Below are 19091 nucleotides of genomic sequence, written 5' to 3' on the forward strand. Positions count from 1 at the left end.
TGGAATAAAAACACAGAGATGCGCAATTGCCCGTGTATTCCATGGCTTCTCACCTGAGACTGCAGAGTCAGCACCTGTTTCTCCAAATTCTTCCTGGCTTCCTCCTCTTCCTCCTGTTGCTCCTGCAGATTGTTCTTCTCTTCCTCCAACTGTCGAATCCTGCTACTCAAGTTCAGTTTCTGGCGAGTCTCCTCTTGCAACAGCTCCTGTTGTGGGAATGAAAAACACACTCATGTTTATCACTTGTCCTGAGAGAATCTGAACTTAGCCTGGCGCGGTGGTGTTCAGTATGGAATGGGGATATTTACTTGCTGTGAGATGGTAGGTACAGGGCTGGGTAAGGATGTCAAGTTTATGCTGGGGTGATCTGAAAGCATTAACTCATTGTTATACAATTTGGTAATGAGATGCATCATTACAGATCTAAAAGCAGTTAACTGGTCCCAGCCAAAGAGTCATCCGTTAAAATGAAGAAATATCCCAGCATCTTATTGTCAGTGAACGGGATGAGACTGATGCCATTAGGAAAATGATATTAATTGCACAACAGGAAAAGGGCACGTCAGAATTGCCAGAGCTGGTCATGCATTACAGTGGAAACTGGGCGATGCTATCACTGCAGCATACCCATCATGCTTCTCAGAAGCAAGTGTAAGCATCAAAAGAACATAGGGAATCCTGTGTCATAAAATGTCCAAAGTTGTGTTAAAGGTTTGAACAAATCCTTGCAAGGGAATCCATTATTTTAAATGTGAGCATGTAATTAAAAACCTTGTCTTGTTCAACTTCAGCACAACTCTTGAGACAGAATACCTTTATTTCCACTGTGCAGATAAGGAATGAACCAAGAACATCAAAGGGTGCTGCTCCAAGTTCTAGATCTGAAAACACTTTGGGTCACCTGTACACTGTTGCTCAGAAATGCTTGGGCCTTAACTCTTCCAGAAACAGGCATGTAAGTTCACAGGAGTTGTATTATCTGCACTACAGCAGCCGCTGTGCTAACAGCTGCATGGAGGCCCAGCTTGGCTTCCCTCTTATTAGCATTCCAGCTTGCAGTGAACACCTTTCTATTTTGAAGGGCCTTCATAGCTGGAATTAATTTGCTTCTCTTCTTCTGATTTTATGTATAATGACTGATTTATACTCAGGGCAGCATTCACTTGTGCCCTTCCATGAACAGGAGTCCTTTGATCTAGTGAAGGTTCCCATTAATGAAAGAGGAGGGGAGGCAATTTTCACCAATTCCCACTGCAGCTTTTATCCACATTGTTCTAGAGGACTCCAGTATGTCGGAGCAAATTTTGGAAGGGTGAGCAGCTGCAAAAAAAGTCTCCCCTCCTCTTCGGTTAGTTGAGGTGCCCACTGGATCAAAATTTCTTAGATGAGCAGGAGAGCACAACTACAACCAGCCCCTTGTACTTCCATTTTAATTTTTGCTTGGCTTATATATAGGGTTTTTTGCTGACTTATGGGAGAATAGAATGGCAGAAAAGAATTTCAAACAAATGTGCATTCTAGAATTTTAGTCATACCTGTGTATCTTGTAGCTGAGACTCCAAACTGGCAGCATCTTTGGCAAATTTAATGCCTTTTTTCTCTGCTTCTTCCAGGAGACTTGAGACGCTCTCCAGCTCATTCTGCAAAGCAAAGGAATCTCAAGGTAATGTACTCACATCTTGCTTGTGAGAAAATGTGTTTTTCCAAAGCGACATCCTCAGTATAGGATATTCATAACAGTATTCATCTAAGGCAATATTTGAAATATCTATGTTTTGATGTCTCATTGCTATGTCTGTGACTATTTACATGAGACTTCGCTTTAGAACATGCAGCAGATTTGAGAAACTTCAATGGAACTAAGGAGAATCTTGCTATTTGTTTCCTCCATGACATTGACAAGTACTTTGATAACAGAAACTGCATTCTATTGATTCCAAAAGTAGCCCAAGTGGATCCATTTGCAAGACATTTCTTTTGCAGCTACTTTAAAGTAATCCAGTTGGACAATCCACCTTTCAGGCATGCTTGCTTCAGGTTCTGTAAGATTATCACTGCTGCCCTACGTCAAACAGAGCTAACAGAACTCCTATAGGGTTCTAGTTCTCTGACCTGACCCAATCTAATCTAATCTAGTATGGTAAACTGGAATTGGCTGGAAAACAGTATTTCAGTTCTCTTTGCATGACTGGGCAGTTGTGTATTACATGAGTGAAGTTTTTTTACAGCTTCAAAATGAAGTGGCAGTTGAAAGGCTCGAAATTTACTTAGAAGTTTGACCCTGTGCACATTTTTACTGTAGAATTTTCTTGAAGCTGCTTAGACTGCAAAATAAATAAAATAAAATACTGTCCTTTAACACTTCCAATATATTTCATGCTAAGTCCTAAAGTGTTATGATAAACTGTAAGAGAATTTTAAAACTATTCTCCTGTGCCTACTGCAGCAGTTTCTGATTGGTACAGATTCTCCCCAAAGTATTCTACACCCATGAACCATCTCTCTGACATTTTTACTGCTCATTATGTTTCTTGTATACTAAATGGTCGGAAAGGATGCAAGGCCCTGGAGAACAGTCCTGACCCAAGGCCTACATTTCTTATGAACTTTTGAATACTTTTATTGAAAACTTCCACAAAAAGTTTCAACGGCCTCCCTAAGAAACTGATTTTTTAGTTTTAACTCTACTGAGCAGAATGAGGAGTAATTTTCACTCTGATGTTTTAAGTAACTTTCTCAAAATTAAAAATGTTTCTCTGAGCAGGATATGGCTTGCATGGGGGAAAATGGGCACTTCAAGACGGGGGAAATGGTACTAGAGCTCTATAAACAGTCTCCTTGTCACAAGAGGAACAGTAACGTTGCATTTTTCAGGAGCTTAAAACTATTTCAACTTTCAAGAACCATATTAATGCAAAGCAGAAGCTTTGCATGTGCTCACCAAAGGATAACTGGTGCAACACAAAGTACTACCAGAAGCAGCTCCCGTCCTATTATCTGACATTAATGCCACGCCAATTTTTCAAAATACTACATCTGTATCAAGCAAGAGCATTTTAGAAGGATGTTCACTAAATTGTGTAGTCTGACCAAGAGTTCGTGAGAAAAAGTTAAAGAATCGCCCATCCAAATCTTTACCTGCAGTTTGCTTGATTTTTCTGTAAGTTCTGTCCTCAGCCTCTCTCCTTCTGCAACCTTGGCCAGCAATTCCTGTACCTGCCCATCCAGCTTCTTCCTCTTGTGCTCCGATTCAGATCTAACCTGCTGCAACACCTTCACCTCGCAGGCCAGCTCCTTGTTATCTGTTTCCAAGCACTGCTTGTTCTTTTCAAGATTTGATTTGAACTAAAAGCAAAAGAAAGGTAATCACACTTCACCTGCAATATAAAAGCTAGGCTTCACATGAAGCGAAAATCTTTTTTCTAGATTCAGACTAAAATTCACTGGCTTCTTCATTTGAGGCACCACAAGTTTGGTAATCTGATTTGAATTCTTAGCTGCTTCAAGTTCAATATGAATTTGTTTTTGAAACCGAACTTTAGATATTGCATTGCAACACAACTGTAACACTTTACTGCAGAAGTGTCTACAAATGCATGAATTTGACACGGACATGTATGCTACCGGCTACAGTCATAACAGTGCTTGCAACGATGGTTATGTGAGCAATTAAATCATAAAAGTGTGGCCTCATTTGCCAAAAATGTTCTGATATACCTAGGGTGGAGCAGAAGCTGCCACTGTAGATCACAATTCCACAGGGGATGCAAGAGGACCCAAATCTTAACACTTTATAATTTTTAGGTGCATATCTGTGAGCAACACCCGTATGAGCAAAGTCAAATGAGTTTGCATTTCTGAGATAGGTAGCAAAGACTACTGCATTTTCATCCTTAATCTGTTGGACGTTTATCTGCCATCCTGTTCAAAACTGCTGATAGGTTGGTTAAAAAATGCAAGATCAACTGATTTTGGTAGACAAATGGCAGCCATATCCACTGTGCAGTTATATTATGAAAGCAGAGTATTAACACCTGTTCGAATGTATATTTAATATATGAATATCCTGCCCTCCTTCAACTGAACCCAACATAGTATATATGAAGGGCTCTGAGGCAGTCTCCCGTGCATTCAAGTGAATCTTCCACTCACTCGTTTGGCCTGTTCAAGCTGTTCCGAGAGCTCTTCCAAGGCTGTTGCATGCCTCTGCCTAATATCCTGAATTTGGGCTTCGTGATTCTTTGTTTCTTCTTCAAGTGCTTTCTTCAGTTCAGCAACTTCCTGCTCACGCTTTGTCCTAAGGAATACCCAGCAAGTCAAGATCTGAAGGTCTGAGCAGCTTCTACCACAGTGTTTATTTTCCAACGATTTTTGCCTCTATGCAAATTTAAGATAGTTTTCAGAAACAAGCAATCTACCAGCATTGCCCAGAAGTAGTAGTAAGAAGAATCCAGTTTGGATAGAATAACCAAGTTTTAGTTGTTATTCCCCAAAGGCAGATTTCTGTGGCAAGGGAGAGCCACCACCACTTAAATGTTACAAAAAACACCAAACTGGAGATTAATCTGTGTCAGAAGACATGAGGCAGTCCTAAATTTATTACAATATAAGGAATGCTGAGTTACTTTAGGAAACTCTTCCTGTGTGAGAGTTTTTACACAGATGTAAGTCATTACTGTTGCTTTGATTCAACAAAGGTTTCAACTATGCTCTGCCCTCATTCCATCTCCCAGAGAGAGTTGTAGCCAGGACTTCAGATTTACCAGAATAGGGCTTGTTCTTTATGAGGAATCAAAGCATTATGAACACATTCCTTGTTATGTATCTAGTCTTCTACTAACCTGAGCTCTTGTTGAGCTGCTGTGGTATCCAGGGTATCTTCCAGCTCAGTCTTCAGTGCCTCCAGCTCCTCACTTAGATCTCTCTTCTGCTTTTCAGCCTTGTTTCGTGAAGCCTTTTCTGATTCAAGGTCCTCCTGCAGTTCTGCAATTTGAGCTTGAAGTTCTCGTATTAATTTCAGCGCATTGTTCTTCTGCACAGCTTCCTCATCCCCTCTGGAAACACAACACAATTTCTTGAATAAGAATGAAGCTCAGGGTCCGGGATTTGCATAAAGCCTATTCAAATGTTGGGAGTTGAAGAAAGAGTTCTAGACTTCCACAAGAAAACTTATCAGTGAAGAACAATTTGGCAGTGTACTGGATTCTGTCTACCTAGTCGCAGATGGGAGATCTAATAAGAGGTGGAAATCAAATGGCATTGATAGCAACAGTGACTAGATTTTGAGTCCATGCAGATGCCATGACACACACTCCTTGACATCTGCAGAGGCCTACTGCTGCTCCTGATTTTTATTTTATTTTTCCTTGTCATGAAAGGAAATTGGTGATGCTCAGACCTTCTGTGATATGAGTGGGGCTGAGACACTTCAAAGAAGTGTGACTAGCCCAAGGTCACCCAGCAGCTGCATGTGGAGGAGCGGAGACGCGAACCCGGTTCACCAGATTACGAGTCTACCGCTCTTACCACTACACCACACTGGGATGGGCTGTGGAGTGTACAATTTACACGGCACCCCACCACCAACAAAGCAGAAATATGCAGTAATAGCTTAATATCACCCTACAATACCAAATAACCTGGCACTATCTTTGCATAGTCTACCTGGCAAGAGCAGCCTGCAGCTCCTCTTCTTTCTTGGCAAGCTGCATTTTTAGCTCCTCAATCTGGGCTTGCAGCTCTGCAATTTGGTCCTGTAGATCAGTTGTTTCTCCATCAAGTTTCCTTTTAGCTTTTTCCAGTTCTTGACGAGTCTTTTCTTCTTTTTTCAAGCGCTCTTTAGGAGACACAATCATGGTAAGTGGGGAATTTTTGTCTACTAAACGCTATCTTGTGAGAGCATGCCAAGGATGAACTTACTAAAAATGAAGGTAACCAAATGGCTAATTCAAGATTTAGGGGCATAGAGTTGCATCAATCCCAAGTGGAAATGCCAGAATTCCGTGTACAAATTTAGAGCATCTAACTTACAGATCACTACCACAGGACAGAGCTCCTGGAAATTATCATGTTTCAAATAGCATTCTGTTTGAACACTTCCAACATGAAGAACGATGCAGTCTGAGTTTAAAATCAGTGTTGTTAAGAACATAAATGAACCCTAGAGAGTAACAGTGATGTTTCATTTCTTATCTGATTAATTTCTGCTATCTTCCAAGGCAACAAAATTGGGATTAGAACAACTCTGTATGTCACTTATGTAATAATGACTATTGATGTTTTTATCACAATGATGGGACTGCCATTTGACTTTTCTGTGCCAGGGACCAAGATATCCTGGGCTGCCTATCTCTAGAACCTGGGAGGCAGGCGGCTTAAGGAAAGGAACTTCTCCCCACAAAGTCCTCAAACTATTACCAAAATCACAACTTGGTGACAATACAAATCAAGGTGTTTAGTAAGGAAGCTTGATTGTTCTCTGACAAGAGCAGAGGTTCACCAGCTAAGAATCAGAACTTGACCAGCCCTGGGAGACCATGATTAGAACCCTCTTGTCCAAAAGCTCCAGAAAAACATCAATTTATTCCACAGTAACTTCTAAGGTAGTTAACCCTATGTGTGCACCTGCATTTGTGCAGACAAGAAAAAGAGCACTTGGCTGAGGCAATAACTTCGCAGGGAATAGAAGGATCTTAAATGACAACCTGATGCATTATGAATTTCATTAAGGAATATTTAGTTTATAGAAAGTTTCTACTCTGAAACATGATTGTATAGCTTGTGCATAAAAGGGTTCTCTGCGCTTTCCTTTGCTCTCTGGAGACTATAAAAGAGACTCTTGCAGGCAGCTAGCTCTAGCTTCTGGAAAGCACAACAGACAAGTTTCCATCTGTATCAAATAAAAGGAAATATTTGCTGGTAAGAAGTTGACTATAGAAATCTGGCTAGAAGCCACTGAAGAATCTTTGGAGTGTCCGGAAGTACTCTACAATTATTGGTTGTAGAAAACCGAAAAGTATTTGGAACCTCTTTAGTACCTCTGTTGGTTACTTAAAGCACTACTGAACAGTACCTCTCCCGAGGAGCTTGTCTGAAATATGTAGTCAATGGCTGATGGTCACAGAAGAGGCTGAGGTGGGAAATGTGCCAATTTCCTGTTGGGTGAGATTGTGTTGGGGATAGAATCTCCTCACTCAGTCTCAAAAAGATGACTAACAACTCCTGCCTGTTGACTGTTGCTGGTAGAGGCAAAACCAAACCTTCAGGGCATTAAGATAAGCTTCTGGTCCTCAACTAAAGATCTCATGGAAAGTCTAATTCCCAAGCAGAGGGAAGAAATAGGAACTGGGAGAGATCCGTCTCTTAAGTTAAGCCAGGATCTTGGGAGGCTAACTATAGGATTTCTGTTGCCTCAGAGGAGAAAAACAATAAGACACTTTGGGAAACTGTAAAAATGCATTCTCTTCCATTTTGGACTGCCAAAGAAGTGGTATATGGTGACACCTTTATGCTTTCTTCCAGTATCAGGTTGCTAAGTGTAAGGAAAGGCTATGACTAGCTTTAGAAATTGCAAGATGAACTTCAAAAATATGGCGGATGTCAGTTGCAATCCTTATTATTCAATTTCAGCCTATCTAGCTAAATGTCAGAACTGTAATACTTTCAGAATCAAGTCAGGTGGCCACAGCACTGTAGGCAGAAACTATTCCCAAATTAGGACACAAAAATAAGTAAATGTGTATGGAAAGTCAGAATTCTATGATGTATGCGTTTTACAGCCAAAAATTATAGCACATCTAAATCCAAGAAGGGGGTTACATATACTGTTGATATTGCAAGTGTAACACTGCAAATATTTCATGGTATTTCTTCTCAAAACATAATCCATCAGCGAATGCCAAGAGCAGAAGGGGGAATTTTTATAAACAGAACATTGGGATAAAGAAAAATAACTCTATTTTGAAGCAAGTTGAGATAGCAAAAATAAATGCTAAGAACTTCCAGAAAGTATTCTAATGTGCAGCATAAACAGTGATGTTAAAAAAAATGCAGAGAGAGAGAGAGAGAGAAGTCAGTGAGATTTGGAAGGCAACTTGGAGTAAGGAAGGGGGGGGGTATGAAGACTGGAATGCCCCAGTGAGAGAAGGGAACCTGTTCTTGTTGGTATGGCTCTGGTCTCCCAGTAGGAGAAAGAAGGAAGTTCTATAAGTAACAGTATACTGTACACAGGAGTGAAATTTGCTTTGGTGATGCCAGGTGCTTAGATATTTGCACTAACATATAACAATCTAGGAATGCAGAAGTTGGTACAAAACAAAGACATTCTCCTCTCTTGTCATTCCATAGGGCCAACACAGCAACACCCAATTCATATGAATAAAATTAAATATTTTCCATTAATGAAGGACATGTTGCTTTCTTTCTTTTTTAAAATCCACTTAACATAGACAAAAGTCAGATTAAGACAAAATGGTCAAAATGGCTATTAAGAAAACACAAAGGAACATTTGAACACATTTTTTTGCATTTGCAATGCTGAAAGCAAACTGCTAACCTAAATAGTTTTCTTTGTGCTGACATTCGTAATAATGAAATACTCAGATACCAAGAGATGCAAGTCCAAATATTTGAAAATCTGTATTTACCCTGATTAATTCATTAACTTATTTGTTACAGCTGGGATTAGCATGTTGGCCCACTGACCGGTCAAATGTTGTCCACTGACCTCCTCCTATTTGACCAAATACTGCCAAATATTTCATGAAGGGGAATATGACACTGGATAGGTCGCAGCTTAGCTTTTCTGTTTAGTTATGTATCAGCAGTAACAGAGAATGAAGACAGCTTGCCCCTTCACCCTGCACTAGTCAGGAGCATACTGCTGACATACTGATGCAGATAGAAGAAAAAAGCAGGGGAAACAGGTAACCAAAGAACTAGCCTGCTTTCAATTCAGCACACTTGTCTTTAAAAACCGATTTGTGTTCAACAGTTGCTTTAAAAAAAGTAGTTAAAAAAATGTAAAGCAGATGAAAATGTATTTGTCATCAGAAGCCCTTCCCCCTTAAAGGAACAAAAATGGTATGACATAATTTGTGACATAGCACTTTCTAAAAAACTGACCCAGAAACTACATACAGGTAGTGGGGAGGGGGAAGCAGGGAGACTTTCATAGCAGACTGGCAGCAATTCATTCAGCACACGAACAAAAACTCTACAGGACAAACTGCACCTGCTGCATTCCACAATGTATGTTTGTATTAGCGTTCTCTTTCATATTGATATTAGCAACTTTTCAGCCTCTTTCCCCTTCAGTGCTTGCATGAACTATGGTTTTTATCTGAACTATGCCTTTGAGTTCTGGAAAAAGAGGGGGGAAATATTCAGTTTGTAATTCTTGTTCTCTTTTCACTATATATTTTTTTTTAATTATTTTTTAAGAAAGAAGCCCTCCTCTGAGTCCCTCTGCCATATGAAGTTTGCCTTCCCTGTTTGACATTTGCCTATTTTCTTGGTTGGGGCCCTTTGTATATTAAATGCCCTCCCCAGGGAAACCTGCCTGGCACCAGACCTGTTTCTTTTAAATCCCAGGTGAAGACCTTTTTATCTGCCTAGACATTCCAAAATGTGTTGAAGCTGGTTTCTGAAGGCTGTTTCATGGTTTGTGTGGAATTTTGTTGATTTGTTTATTTTATTCTGAGTTTTATTGTATTTGGGTTGTTGTTGTAGTAGTAGTAAGCATGTACATGGGAGCAGGCAGACCGTAGGTCAACTTGTAAATTCACTGATTTTATTTTGTAACAAGCCAGTTGATTAAAATATCATTCCTCCAACAGTTAGTGCTTTAAAAATACTTGATCAAACAAATATTTTCTGACCGAATGCCCAATCCTAACAGCTGCCAAACTGACACTGTGGAAGACTATTATTGTACCTCTGGTCCCAGAAAATGATACACGTAAAGGCAGTGATAAGCTTGTTTTTCGTTCAGTGTTAGCATACTTCCGACTTTTACTGAGAGTCCCTTCATATGGCAAATCTTGAAATTGCTAACCTTCCAGATCTGTGATCATCATTTCCTGCTTGTTCTTGAGTTTAGCTAAGTTTTTGGCCTTTTCTTCTTCTTCAGCCAGCTGTGAAGTACACTCTGCAATTCTATCCTCCATTAATTTCTTTTCCTAATTGAGAAAAAGAAAGCAACTGTTAGGTAGTACATATGTGGGCTCAGAGCAACAGACATGGGTCCTGCAGATACAGTTTGAGGCTGCACGAACGATGCGACAGGACAGGACAATTCAATTGCCCCTCTGTATTTTACTGATCCTCCTAAGATTTTAAAGCAAAATGTGCAGGGTAAGATGAAAAGAAGCCTTGTTACTTAATTACTTCCAGGTAATTAAAACATGGGGCTCATCCAGATATATTTAGTAGAATGCACAGCAGAAATCATCTGGTTCAGGACATATCATTCCCCAGGGATGAGGGGGAAATGTTTTTAATGGTTCAAATAGGGGAGAAGTAGAACTGACAAGCGTGCAGATAGGTGAGAACTCCCTACGGTAAGCACATGTGCCAAATATATTTGGAGAAGGATGCTGTGTATAAGGGTTTACACTGAGTTTCTGAGCCAGGATGGGCCAGCTGGAATGGTGGACTGAGAGAGCACCAGTGGGGGGCAGTGGATGCAAACTCCAAGGACAAGGAAAGGTGTACTGGAGGTGGGGTTGCTCTGGACATGCTACAATTCTCAAAAGGGGCAGACTTCTCCACAGAACCATTATGGTTGGAGATACTGGGTCAGGGGCAATTTAGTACTTAAGAGACATGCTGTCATCCCCCTGACCAAAATGCTCATGGTGATTTTGAGATGGGAGAATGAAATCTAGGAGGCATCTGAAACAGGAAGTGTAGAAACCAGTGACTAACTACCCTCATGCATGTTCAGGTCACGATGAACAGCACTACCGCCATACAAATAGAAACAGGTCCCCAAATGCAGGTTGGGATTAAAGGTGGGACCTGGGCTTGGAAAGGCTGAAGAATGCTACTCTAGAAGATGATCATTAAATCAAAGCTATATTTCACAGAATGAACAGCAAAGCACACCCTTTTTGCACGACTTATGACATCACTGCATGATAACAGCACAACACATGACAAGAGTTTGCTCTATGGGGGGGGGGGAGGGTCCTAAATCCAAGCCACAAACAGATGCCAATTACTCCCTGGATGACAAGATTGAGGAGCCACAAGATGGCTCCCACAGCAGTCACTTTTCACGCATTGCATTATTGTTTCCACATTCACTAGTTCTAAAGGAGTGTGTCACAATTTGCTCTCACCTTAAGAAATTTGGAATTTTGGTCCTCTAACAGTAAGATCTCTTCTTCCATCTTTTTTATTTTGGCTTCAGCTGTTACCTTCTCCAGCTGCAATTTCTGCCGAGCACCTTCTTCCTCATCGAGCTGCTCCTCCAAGTCCTTAAAAAACAGAAAGCTCAGCTCAGCTCAGCTGTATTATAACTTGCCCACAGTTTTCACATGGTCTCACCAAAGATAGGTCAATGTACCAAAATTTAGACATATTTTCTAATCATCCTACCATCAAGACATCAAGAGATACCTGTATGTGCGCCTGCATTTTCTTCTTTTCATTCTGTAGCACTTGGTTCCTTTCTTCTTCCTCTTCCACCCTGGATTCTAAATCATGCAGAATTTCTTCTAACTCTTGCTTCTTTGAAGCCAGACGAGCTCTCATCTCTTCGGCTTCAGCGAAGAGTTCTGTCTCTGCTTGCAACTGCTCTGCAAGAATGTTTTTCTCTTCCAACAGCTGCAAATTCAGTAAGAAAGTATTGTCAATCCTCCTTCAATATATTGTCAAAACAACCATTTCATAGTTACGGGAGAATCTTGCATAGCTCACCCAGTCCTAAAAGTTGCTGAAAGAACAAGCATGCACAGACAACCACAGTTACCAGAGGGAAATACTTCTGAGTGATGCTATTTGCTGCAATCTTGTGTCTATCCCTCCAGTTGTTCTCAAGGATGGAACCAAGAAGGAATAAACTAACAAGAGGGGGAAAATATATTCTTTTATCTAGCTCAGGCTCCTGTTCATTATACCAGCCTGCAACTATTTTTGCCACCAGTAGCCATATACGTAGAGAGAAACTATACAGGAAGGGTGTGCATGCATACAGGGGTATACTTTGGTCTTTCAAATTTCAGTGGTTCCCTGTGCAAGGCCAAAATTCAGTGTCCCCTACCTCTCGCCTTCTGTTCCGCACATGTGTTATGTCATAGTTGCAATACCCCCCGCAGCTCCGTGCCCAGTGTGGGGGAACCAGTTACACTGCCCTAAATCTGCCTCTGATTATATGTATATATCCAGAAAAGATTGAGTTCAATTTCAAAAGGGATCCACTGTGCAGCTTCATACCTCTTCTCCAGACCAGTCATTAAAATGTATTCGCTATAACTCCTTGCGTGTTTATTTGATCACACAATATGCTTTCTGTTCCTACACAAACTAGCTAGATGTATCTAACTACAGTAAGTTAAGATGTTGGTTTTGCCTAGGTAGATAATAAAGTCATAAATGCTATTAGAATAAGGTCGACTTTGTGCATAGGTCAGATTGTGTATACAAACCTGTTGATGTTTCCTTTCCATCTCCTCAAGTTCTGCTTCTACCTTTGTCTGTTTCTCCTTCACCTTCAGAAGCTCCTCATCCTTAGCCTGAAGTTCTTCCTCCTGTCGAGTAACTTGAAGCAGGGGCTTCACCTGCAAAGTATGACACAAGAGGCATGCCACTATCGTGCTGCTGAAAATTCCTAACCACCACCACCACCACCGACCTTCGTGGACAACCTACCTTTGTGAACACTCTCCACCACTGCCAATGCCGCAGCTTCAAATAGGCAGCACAATTTCTCTGCAGGACTTTCAATGCACTCAGCTGCTGCTGTTTCTTAGCAAAAGCCCTGAACACAAACCAAGGTTTTCCATTTCAGTTGGGAATGTTTGCATTTTAACAGCTACATCAAAGCATTTCCAAAGCCATATTCAAGTGCAAGGGGGCAATACTCGTGTTGTTTTTTTTATCCTGGCAATAAACTTATTCCACCAGACTGCTTCTCAAGCTTTTTAGCAGCGAAATAACCATGCATCTGTCTGTAAATTCAGTGCTTTTGATTAACCTAACTGAACATTTCCACAAAATCTGCACTTCAAATATAAGCGTCTGCCAAGATTACTATGAACACTTACTTCCTGGCAAGGTATCCCCTGCAGACTGCCTGGAAGAAGATGATGATGTCTGTGATCTTCAGATCCCTTTCTTCCTCTAGGTGTGCCAGAACACCAGCTCGGAAAAAAATCTTGCTCTGTCCAATTCTATACAAGTTGGGGTCCAGCTCTAATGCTCTGATCTGCACAAATATCCAAAACCCATTTGTTTCAAAATTTATAAGGCAAAGAAGATAATGGTTTTTAGTAATGTTAGATTGCTACTGAATGACTTACCATGCGTTCACAAGCCTGCTTCCCATCCATAAATCCCTTAGGAATTGCATTAGGAGTCAGGATCTCATATCTACCAATCAATAAGAAAACAACTAGTTAAGCTCTGATCAAAACGTACAGTGACCAATTTTCATTTAATCCCCATGCTACGCTTGACTAATGACAGAAAGTTATGTTGAGGGGGAAGACTGGGTTTAACCACCTGAAATGATGTAGCTCTAAACATGCCAAATCTAGTTATTATAGTACCTCTGTCTAAATTCTTGGAACACTATCCTGTTTGGAAATCCTTGCCGACAAATCCTTATTCCTTCCAAGACACCGTTGCAGCGAAGCTGATCTAGAACGAGGTGCGGATCCAGCTTTCCAGCCTAAAGGCAGAGGAAAAGCTCTGTTACAGGACAGTACTAGCAGCTCCTTGTAATCATCCTTCTGGCTTTTAGCCTTACCTAGTTAAAGAAACTAACCACTCACAAGGATGAAGTGGGGTTCTGAATACTTCATGTGCAAAACATGAAATCCAAACCCTATCATGTCAGCAAATACATCAAATGTCAATAGTATTGTTGGAGATTCATTCCCCGTGTCTGCAGTCATGGGATTGTTGTCTATCACATGATGGTGTATGTTTTCATTCCACAGTGTGGGAAGTGACGGAGACAAGATGTTTTGTGTTACTGTGTTCCGTGAAGTGGGACTATTGTCCTTTGTTCTCTCTCTCTGTTGTCTGATGAGAAAGAGGATGGAGCCAAGTCAGAATGCTCCGAGTGTATTATATGTAAATAAACGTAGATTAGCCAAAACGCTGAGCTACTGAGTTCTGTTATGCAAACTGCAAATACTCTGCGGATCCCTAAGTGTGCTAATGCCTTTTGGCATTAGTCGCTGTGATGTTCGGGTTGGAGAAAGCTTTTGAAGCTCCCGAACAATCGGCCAGGAGGGAAAGAACATGCCAGTTGGGCATGTGTCTCTACCAGGGTCCTACTTGAGAGTAGGTTGCTCCTAACAAGTATTAGCGACTGGGAAGGGAAAATTAGAAGCACATTTTAATGTTTGAAATGAAGACATACCCTCTTTTCATGGTTTGGAATGATGCAGCGGACAAAATTTGGGTTAGTATTTCGCAGCGTGGCCATCAGTTTGGTGAGGGACTCCTTGTATAGCTGCCCCACGGTACGGAACATGCCCTTCTTGGTCTTGTAAGTGGAGCCAAACGCGGTCTCTGTTATCCCAGTGACTTGATCCAGACCCACAATGCGGTCCACTGCAGGCAACAAGAACACCAAATTAAGCGGATTCAGGAAACAGAGCAGTGCACAAGAGATAAAAGGTTCGACAAATGCTCTGCGCGACAAACGGTGGAAGGTGCTGCCTACTATGGCAAAGCAATCTACGTACATATGGAAGCAGCAGGATTGAAAGCAACACACCAGGCAGAACATTGTAGCTTTGCCATTATGCACTACAAAGCACAAGTCACGGCTTTATGCACCAAAAGCCATTCCATTTTCATACGTAAAAGGAATTTTAGACCAAGAAGCTGCAAATAATGTGAGTGAATATGTGGGAAGGTTTACAATAGAGCCAAAAAATGCAAATGACGGCATGTATCAAACTTTGCTAGGAACAAACCATGATCAGCCTGCCAACAACTTCTGCTTAACTTGAAGAAAACATGGAATAATATTCCCAGAGAAAAGGGGGGGGGGGGAGAGAAATAATTAGGCCATTTTGTCTCACCACTGACATTCCCTTTACCACATCGTATGAAGTGCAATTCTGTGGGTATGTCATAGCAAATATATCAGTACACCTGAGATATCCACTGTGTATGTGACAATGATAAAGCTTCTGTAAAGCTCTCTACTTTTTTTGAGCAACAGAAGGGAAAGGATTTTCTATATTGTTTTCCTCTATGGATTATATAAATAAACCAAACTCTAAAGGCATGAGGAACCAAGCACACATTTGGAGCAGGAGGACAGGGGGTGGAGAGATTATGTTTTGGTCAGCTAGCAAAAGAGAAATGCAAATAAACACATCTCAGGATAGCCACAGTACTGGGTATTCCTAGGAAACAACACATTAAAATCTTCAACCTAAGATCTTGCTAATTAACCTAGTCATTGCACCAGGAATCTAACATCTTCTTCCCAGTTAGACCAAAAGCACCTCAGCCTAAAATGTTGAAATTCATACTAGGTTCAGGGAGTCCTTTCCCCTGGGTCCCTAGACAAATAAAATTTAGACAACCTGGCCATGCTGCTTATACTGAACAAGCGGCACGTCGTAGTACTTTGAAGTTCAAGAATCTATCCTGCAGCTAAAACCACTGCCAAGTCTACTTCAATTAAGTATGCATAAAATTACGTCACAGTATTTACTAATGAGAGAGCAATGCATGCTGCATCCTCCAATGAAGGAAGAGCCAAACTGTAACCAATCTCCCAAGTTCAAGTGAATATGGGCCATATGCTTAAGTATTTGCACAACCATGTATTTCACAAAATACATTTTTTTCTATCAGGGGTAGAAATCAGTCCCCTCTAGCGATCAAGGAAGCAGCGCACGAGAGCAGATTCACTTAGGAAAAAGCAACATGCTTCATTTTGAAACTACATCAATATGATTAACTTAGATACACCCATGGAGATACATAAATTCCCTGCTTATGTATTTTAGCTTACAACAAAAGCATGATCAGACACGTAATGGTGGCAGTAAAAATCTAATAAAATGCCAAAGCAGGCTCCATAAAATACTTTTAGCGAAAAACAAAGACAACTAAAGAGCAGCTTTAAAGTCTACCAAAATACATAGAGTTTTGCTAATGGGGTAATCTTATAGGTTTACTCAGAAGTAAATTCCACTGCGATCAACTGGGCTTAGTTCCTTGTAAGTCTGCTTAGGAGCGCAGCCTAACTGAGATTTGCTTCAAGTTTAGAAGTGCTCCTGCAGATTAATGGGCAGCATATACCCCTGGCAGAATTTGTTTACTTGGCCCAAGTACTGACGGACTTCCCTCATAAGCTATCATTCAAAATATAGGCATTTAATAGCAATGATACTAATTTTGAGCAGCTTCTGAAATAATAAACATTCAACATGTCATTTAATGCCAGCGCAGCAAGTTGTATAAAGAAAACTTGCTTTGACTGCAATTAAAAAAAAATTGTATACAGACATTAACAAGTACAAATCATACCGAACCAGAGTACCGAGACTCCTAATTTCAAATACCCAAGGTCATCCGGGTATGTTGGAGAAGCAAGCCTGTGTTTCAAATGCAGCTACTCACTTGCAAAGCCTCTAGAAGTGCAGTACAAAAAATGATACTCTATGTATGCAGCAGCAACTAAATAGGTATGTGCACAAGAACATTTGGCTTGTGGAGGTAACGCTAAGGTTAGGATGAAATGAAAGTTCATGCTTGCCTAACAAGCAAAAAAATGTTTTTCCTACAGATTCAAGTCCTGCTTTTAGGAGGCCTATATTATTATTTTTGTTTTTCATTCATTCACCTGGTGTATCAGGAAGACCAGTAACATTGTCATAGAAAGAAGCTCTCTGAAAATTGTGAATCTCTATGGCACAGAAACAGCAAGAACAAAGAGCAGATACACAAGACAGTCTAGTTAGTAAAGAGAAGACAATTTTGAATTGCAAGCAAGCTTTAACAAAGTGCATAACAGGTCGCTATGGTGTAATGATGGATCTTCAGCAGAGTGTGTTGATTTCAGGGCCCAAACAGTGAACATAAAGGCAGGTGTCAGGCTATAGATTTACAAAGAAACATGACAGTGATTCCATATTTCACAACAAGGAACTGTTTACTGAAAAAATGTTCTGAAATGGAACAATTGTTGTGTTCATGCATACTTTGGGGCTGGTTCACAGCCTCTTTGATAGATAATCCAGTGCTTTTTTCCTTAAAAAATGTTTAGGGGTACTCTCATTTTCCTACTCATATTGAAATACTGCACCTCAATGAGGCTAAACTTAGATTCACAAAATGTTTAGGGGTATGCGTACCCCTGCGTCCCCCCCAGAAAAAAAGCACTGAGAGAAACTATTTATGGACTGTGAAGCAATAAGCCCACAGGCACACCTTCTACTAATTTTACAACTAAACTTATGACAGACATGGAAACGCCCCCTTCTCACAATCCATGCACGGTCCCTGCTCCAAGGCATTTACAATATTCCCAGATGGGTGTTTATCATAGTCATTACACATTCTTGAAACCTGGCTCCATAAAACCTCAAAAGCATTTCTTCAGTCTTTAGCATGTTTACTTTGCTTCACTGAAGTTGACCTTAGCGAGGAAATAAAACTGCTAATATTGGACCATTGTATAAATCTATGATGGGCCACACTTGTATAGTGCAGCTGGTAACTATAGCTTTAAAAGGCTGTTTGTAGACCTGAAAATGATGCAGAACAATGGCAACCAAATTTACCAGAGGCCTTAAGCATGTCCCCTACATAAGGAAAGCTGACCATCTTGATTTGTTGCTATTTTTGCTAGCAGGCTAGGTTCAAGGTTCTTGTGTTAGCTCACAAAGCCAAAATCAACTTGGGCCCAAAGTACCTCAATGACCATCTGGTCCCTTATACACCACCTCACTCCCCGAGATCCTGGTGGTTCCTCACAGGCCTTAGGTTTGGTAGGCCTTCATTACAGGCCTGTAGGGGTTTGGCAGGTACCAGCCCTCCCCTTCTTTGAGAAACCCCTTGAAAGCCGTATTTTCTGGACAGGCCTTCCCAGCATGCATTTCTTTTTTAAACCAACCAGTATCTACTGATGTTTTAAATTATGTTTTATAGATGTTTCTAGATTTTATGCTGTCAGCCGCCTTGATATATTTTATGTATCTGTAGAAAATGCACTTTCTAAGTACCCAGGAATCAGCTGGTTGTCAGATGCCTCGGAAGTGCTGCTCAAGGGGCTTTGCAAGCACTTTTGGAAGGAAAACAATACTCTGCTTTTAGATGGAGCATTCTTTTTTTTCTTTTCAAGGAACAGATACAGAGTTCCCACCAATCAGGTGATATGAAGTATCTCCAAACTTGCTAGATTGGTTGAACAATCTATCATTGCAGACAGCCGACTCTGGGAGTCTGATAACAGTCAATAGTTGGGAAGTCCAAACCTCTGTGGGGCTTCAAAGGTAGATGGCACAGTTACTGGTGAGCAATAGCTTTTGCCCTTATGTCTGGTTTGTGCTTTCCCATAGGCATCTGTTTGGTCACTATGGAACACAGGGATCCAGGATTAAGAGTGTCTTTTGGTGTAATCCATCAGATCTTTTCCTAAATTAAGTTAATGTGAAGCTAAGAGCAGGCGTTAAAAGGATACTAAATTATAACACCGTTTTGGAAGCACTCCAAGCAATGCAACCAAGTTTTAAGAAGTGTTTTTGGTTAAGCAAGCTTATGTTCCGCCATACCAGGCACACAGAAAATTAACAATGCAAGAAAAAGACTCAATGTACTATTATGGTACAATATTTAAGAGCTATTTAAACTTTGATTATTCAAAATTCTTAGTTTACTGTCCTGTTTTA

The 19091-nt window shown here is 40.7% G+C and overlaps 1 protein-coding gene across 4 annotated transcripts in view; it reads right to left on the reverse strand.

The window, feature by feature from the left end:
• The window catches only part of MYH10 (myosin heavy chain 10), a 71807-nt gene that overhangs the window by 10007 nt on the left and 42709 nt on the right, over positions 1-19091 (reverse strand). For 3 of the 4 annotated variants that reach the window (XM_081184443.1, XM_081184442.1, XM_081184441.1), the window contains 15 exons: positions 14594-14787; positions 13773-13894; positions 13524-13593; positions 13269-13429; positions 12874-12982; positions 12651-12782; positions 11623-11829; positions 11343-11480; positions 10055-10178; positions 5665-5836; positions 4842-5054; positions 4153-4297; positions 3139-3345; positions 1536-1640; positions 54-206 (listed from right to left, as the gene is read on the reverse strand). In XM_081184443.1, coding sequence (XP_081040569.1) covers positions 54-206; positions 1536-1640; positions 3139-3345; positions 4153-4297; positions 4842-5054; positions 5665-5836; positions 10055-10178; positions 11343-11480; positions 11623-11829; positions 12651-12782; positions 12874-12982; positions 13269-13429; positions 13524-13593; positions 13773-13894; positions 14594-14787 — 2252 coding nt within the window. Of the gene's footprint in view, positions 1-53; positions 207-1535; positions 1641-3138; positions 3346-4152; positions 4298-4841; positions 5055-5664; positions 5837-10054; positions 10179-11342; positions 11481-11622; positions 11830-12650; positions 12783-12873; positions 12983-13268; positions 13430-13523; positions 13594-13772; positions 13895-14593; positions 14788-17044; positions 17108-19091 lie in introns of all 4 variants that reach the window. The other variant, XM_081184444.1, reaches the window with a different exon arrangement.

This window comes from Podarcis bocagei (genome assembly GCF_964188305.1).
Source record: "Podarcis bocagei genome assembly, chromosome: 2".
NCBI lineage: Eukaryota > Metazoa > Chordata > Lepidosauria > Squamata > Lacertidae > Podarcis > Podarcis bocagei.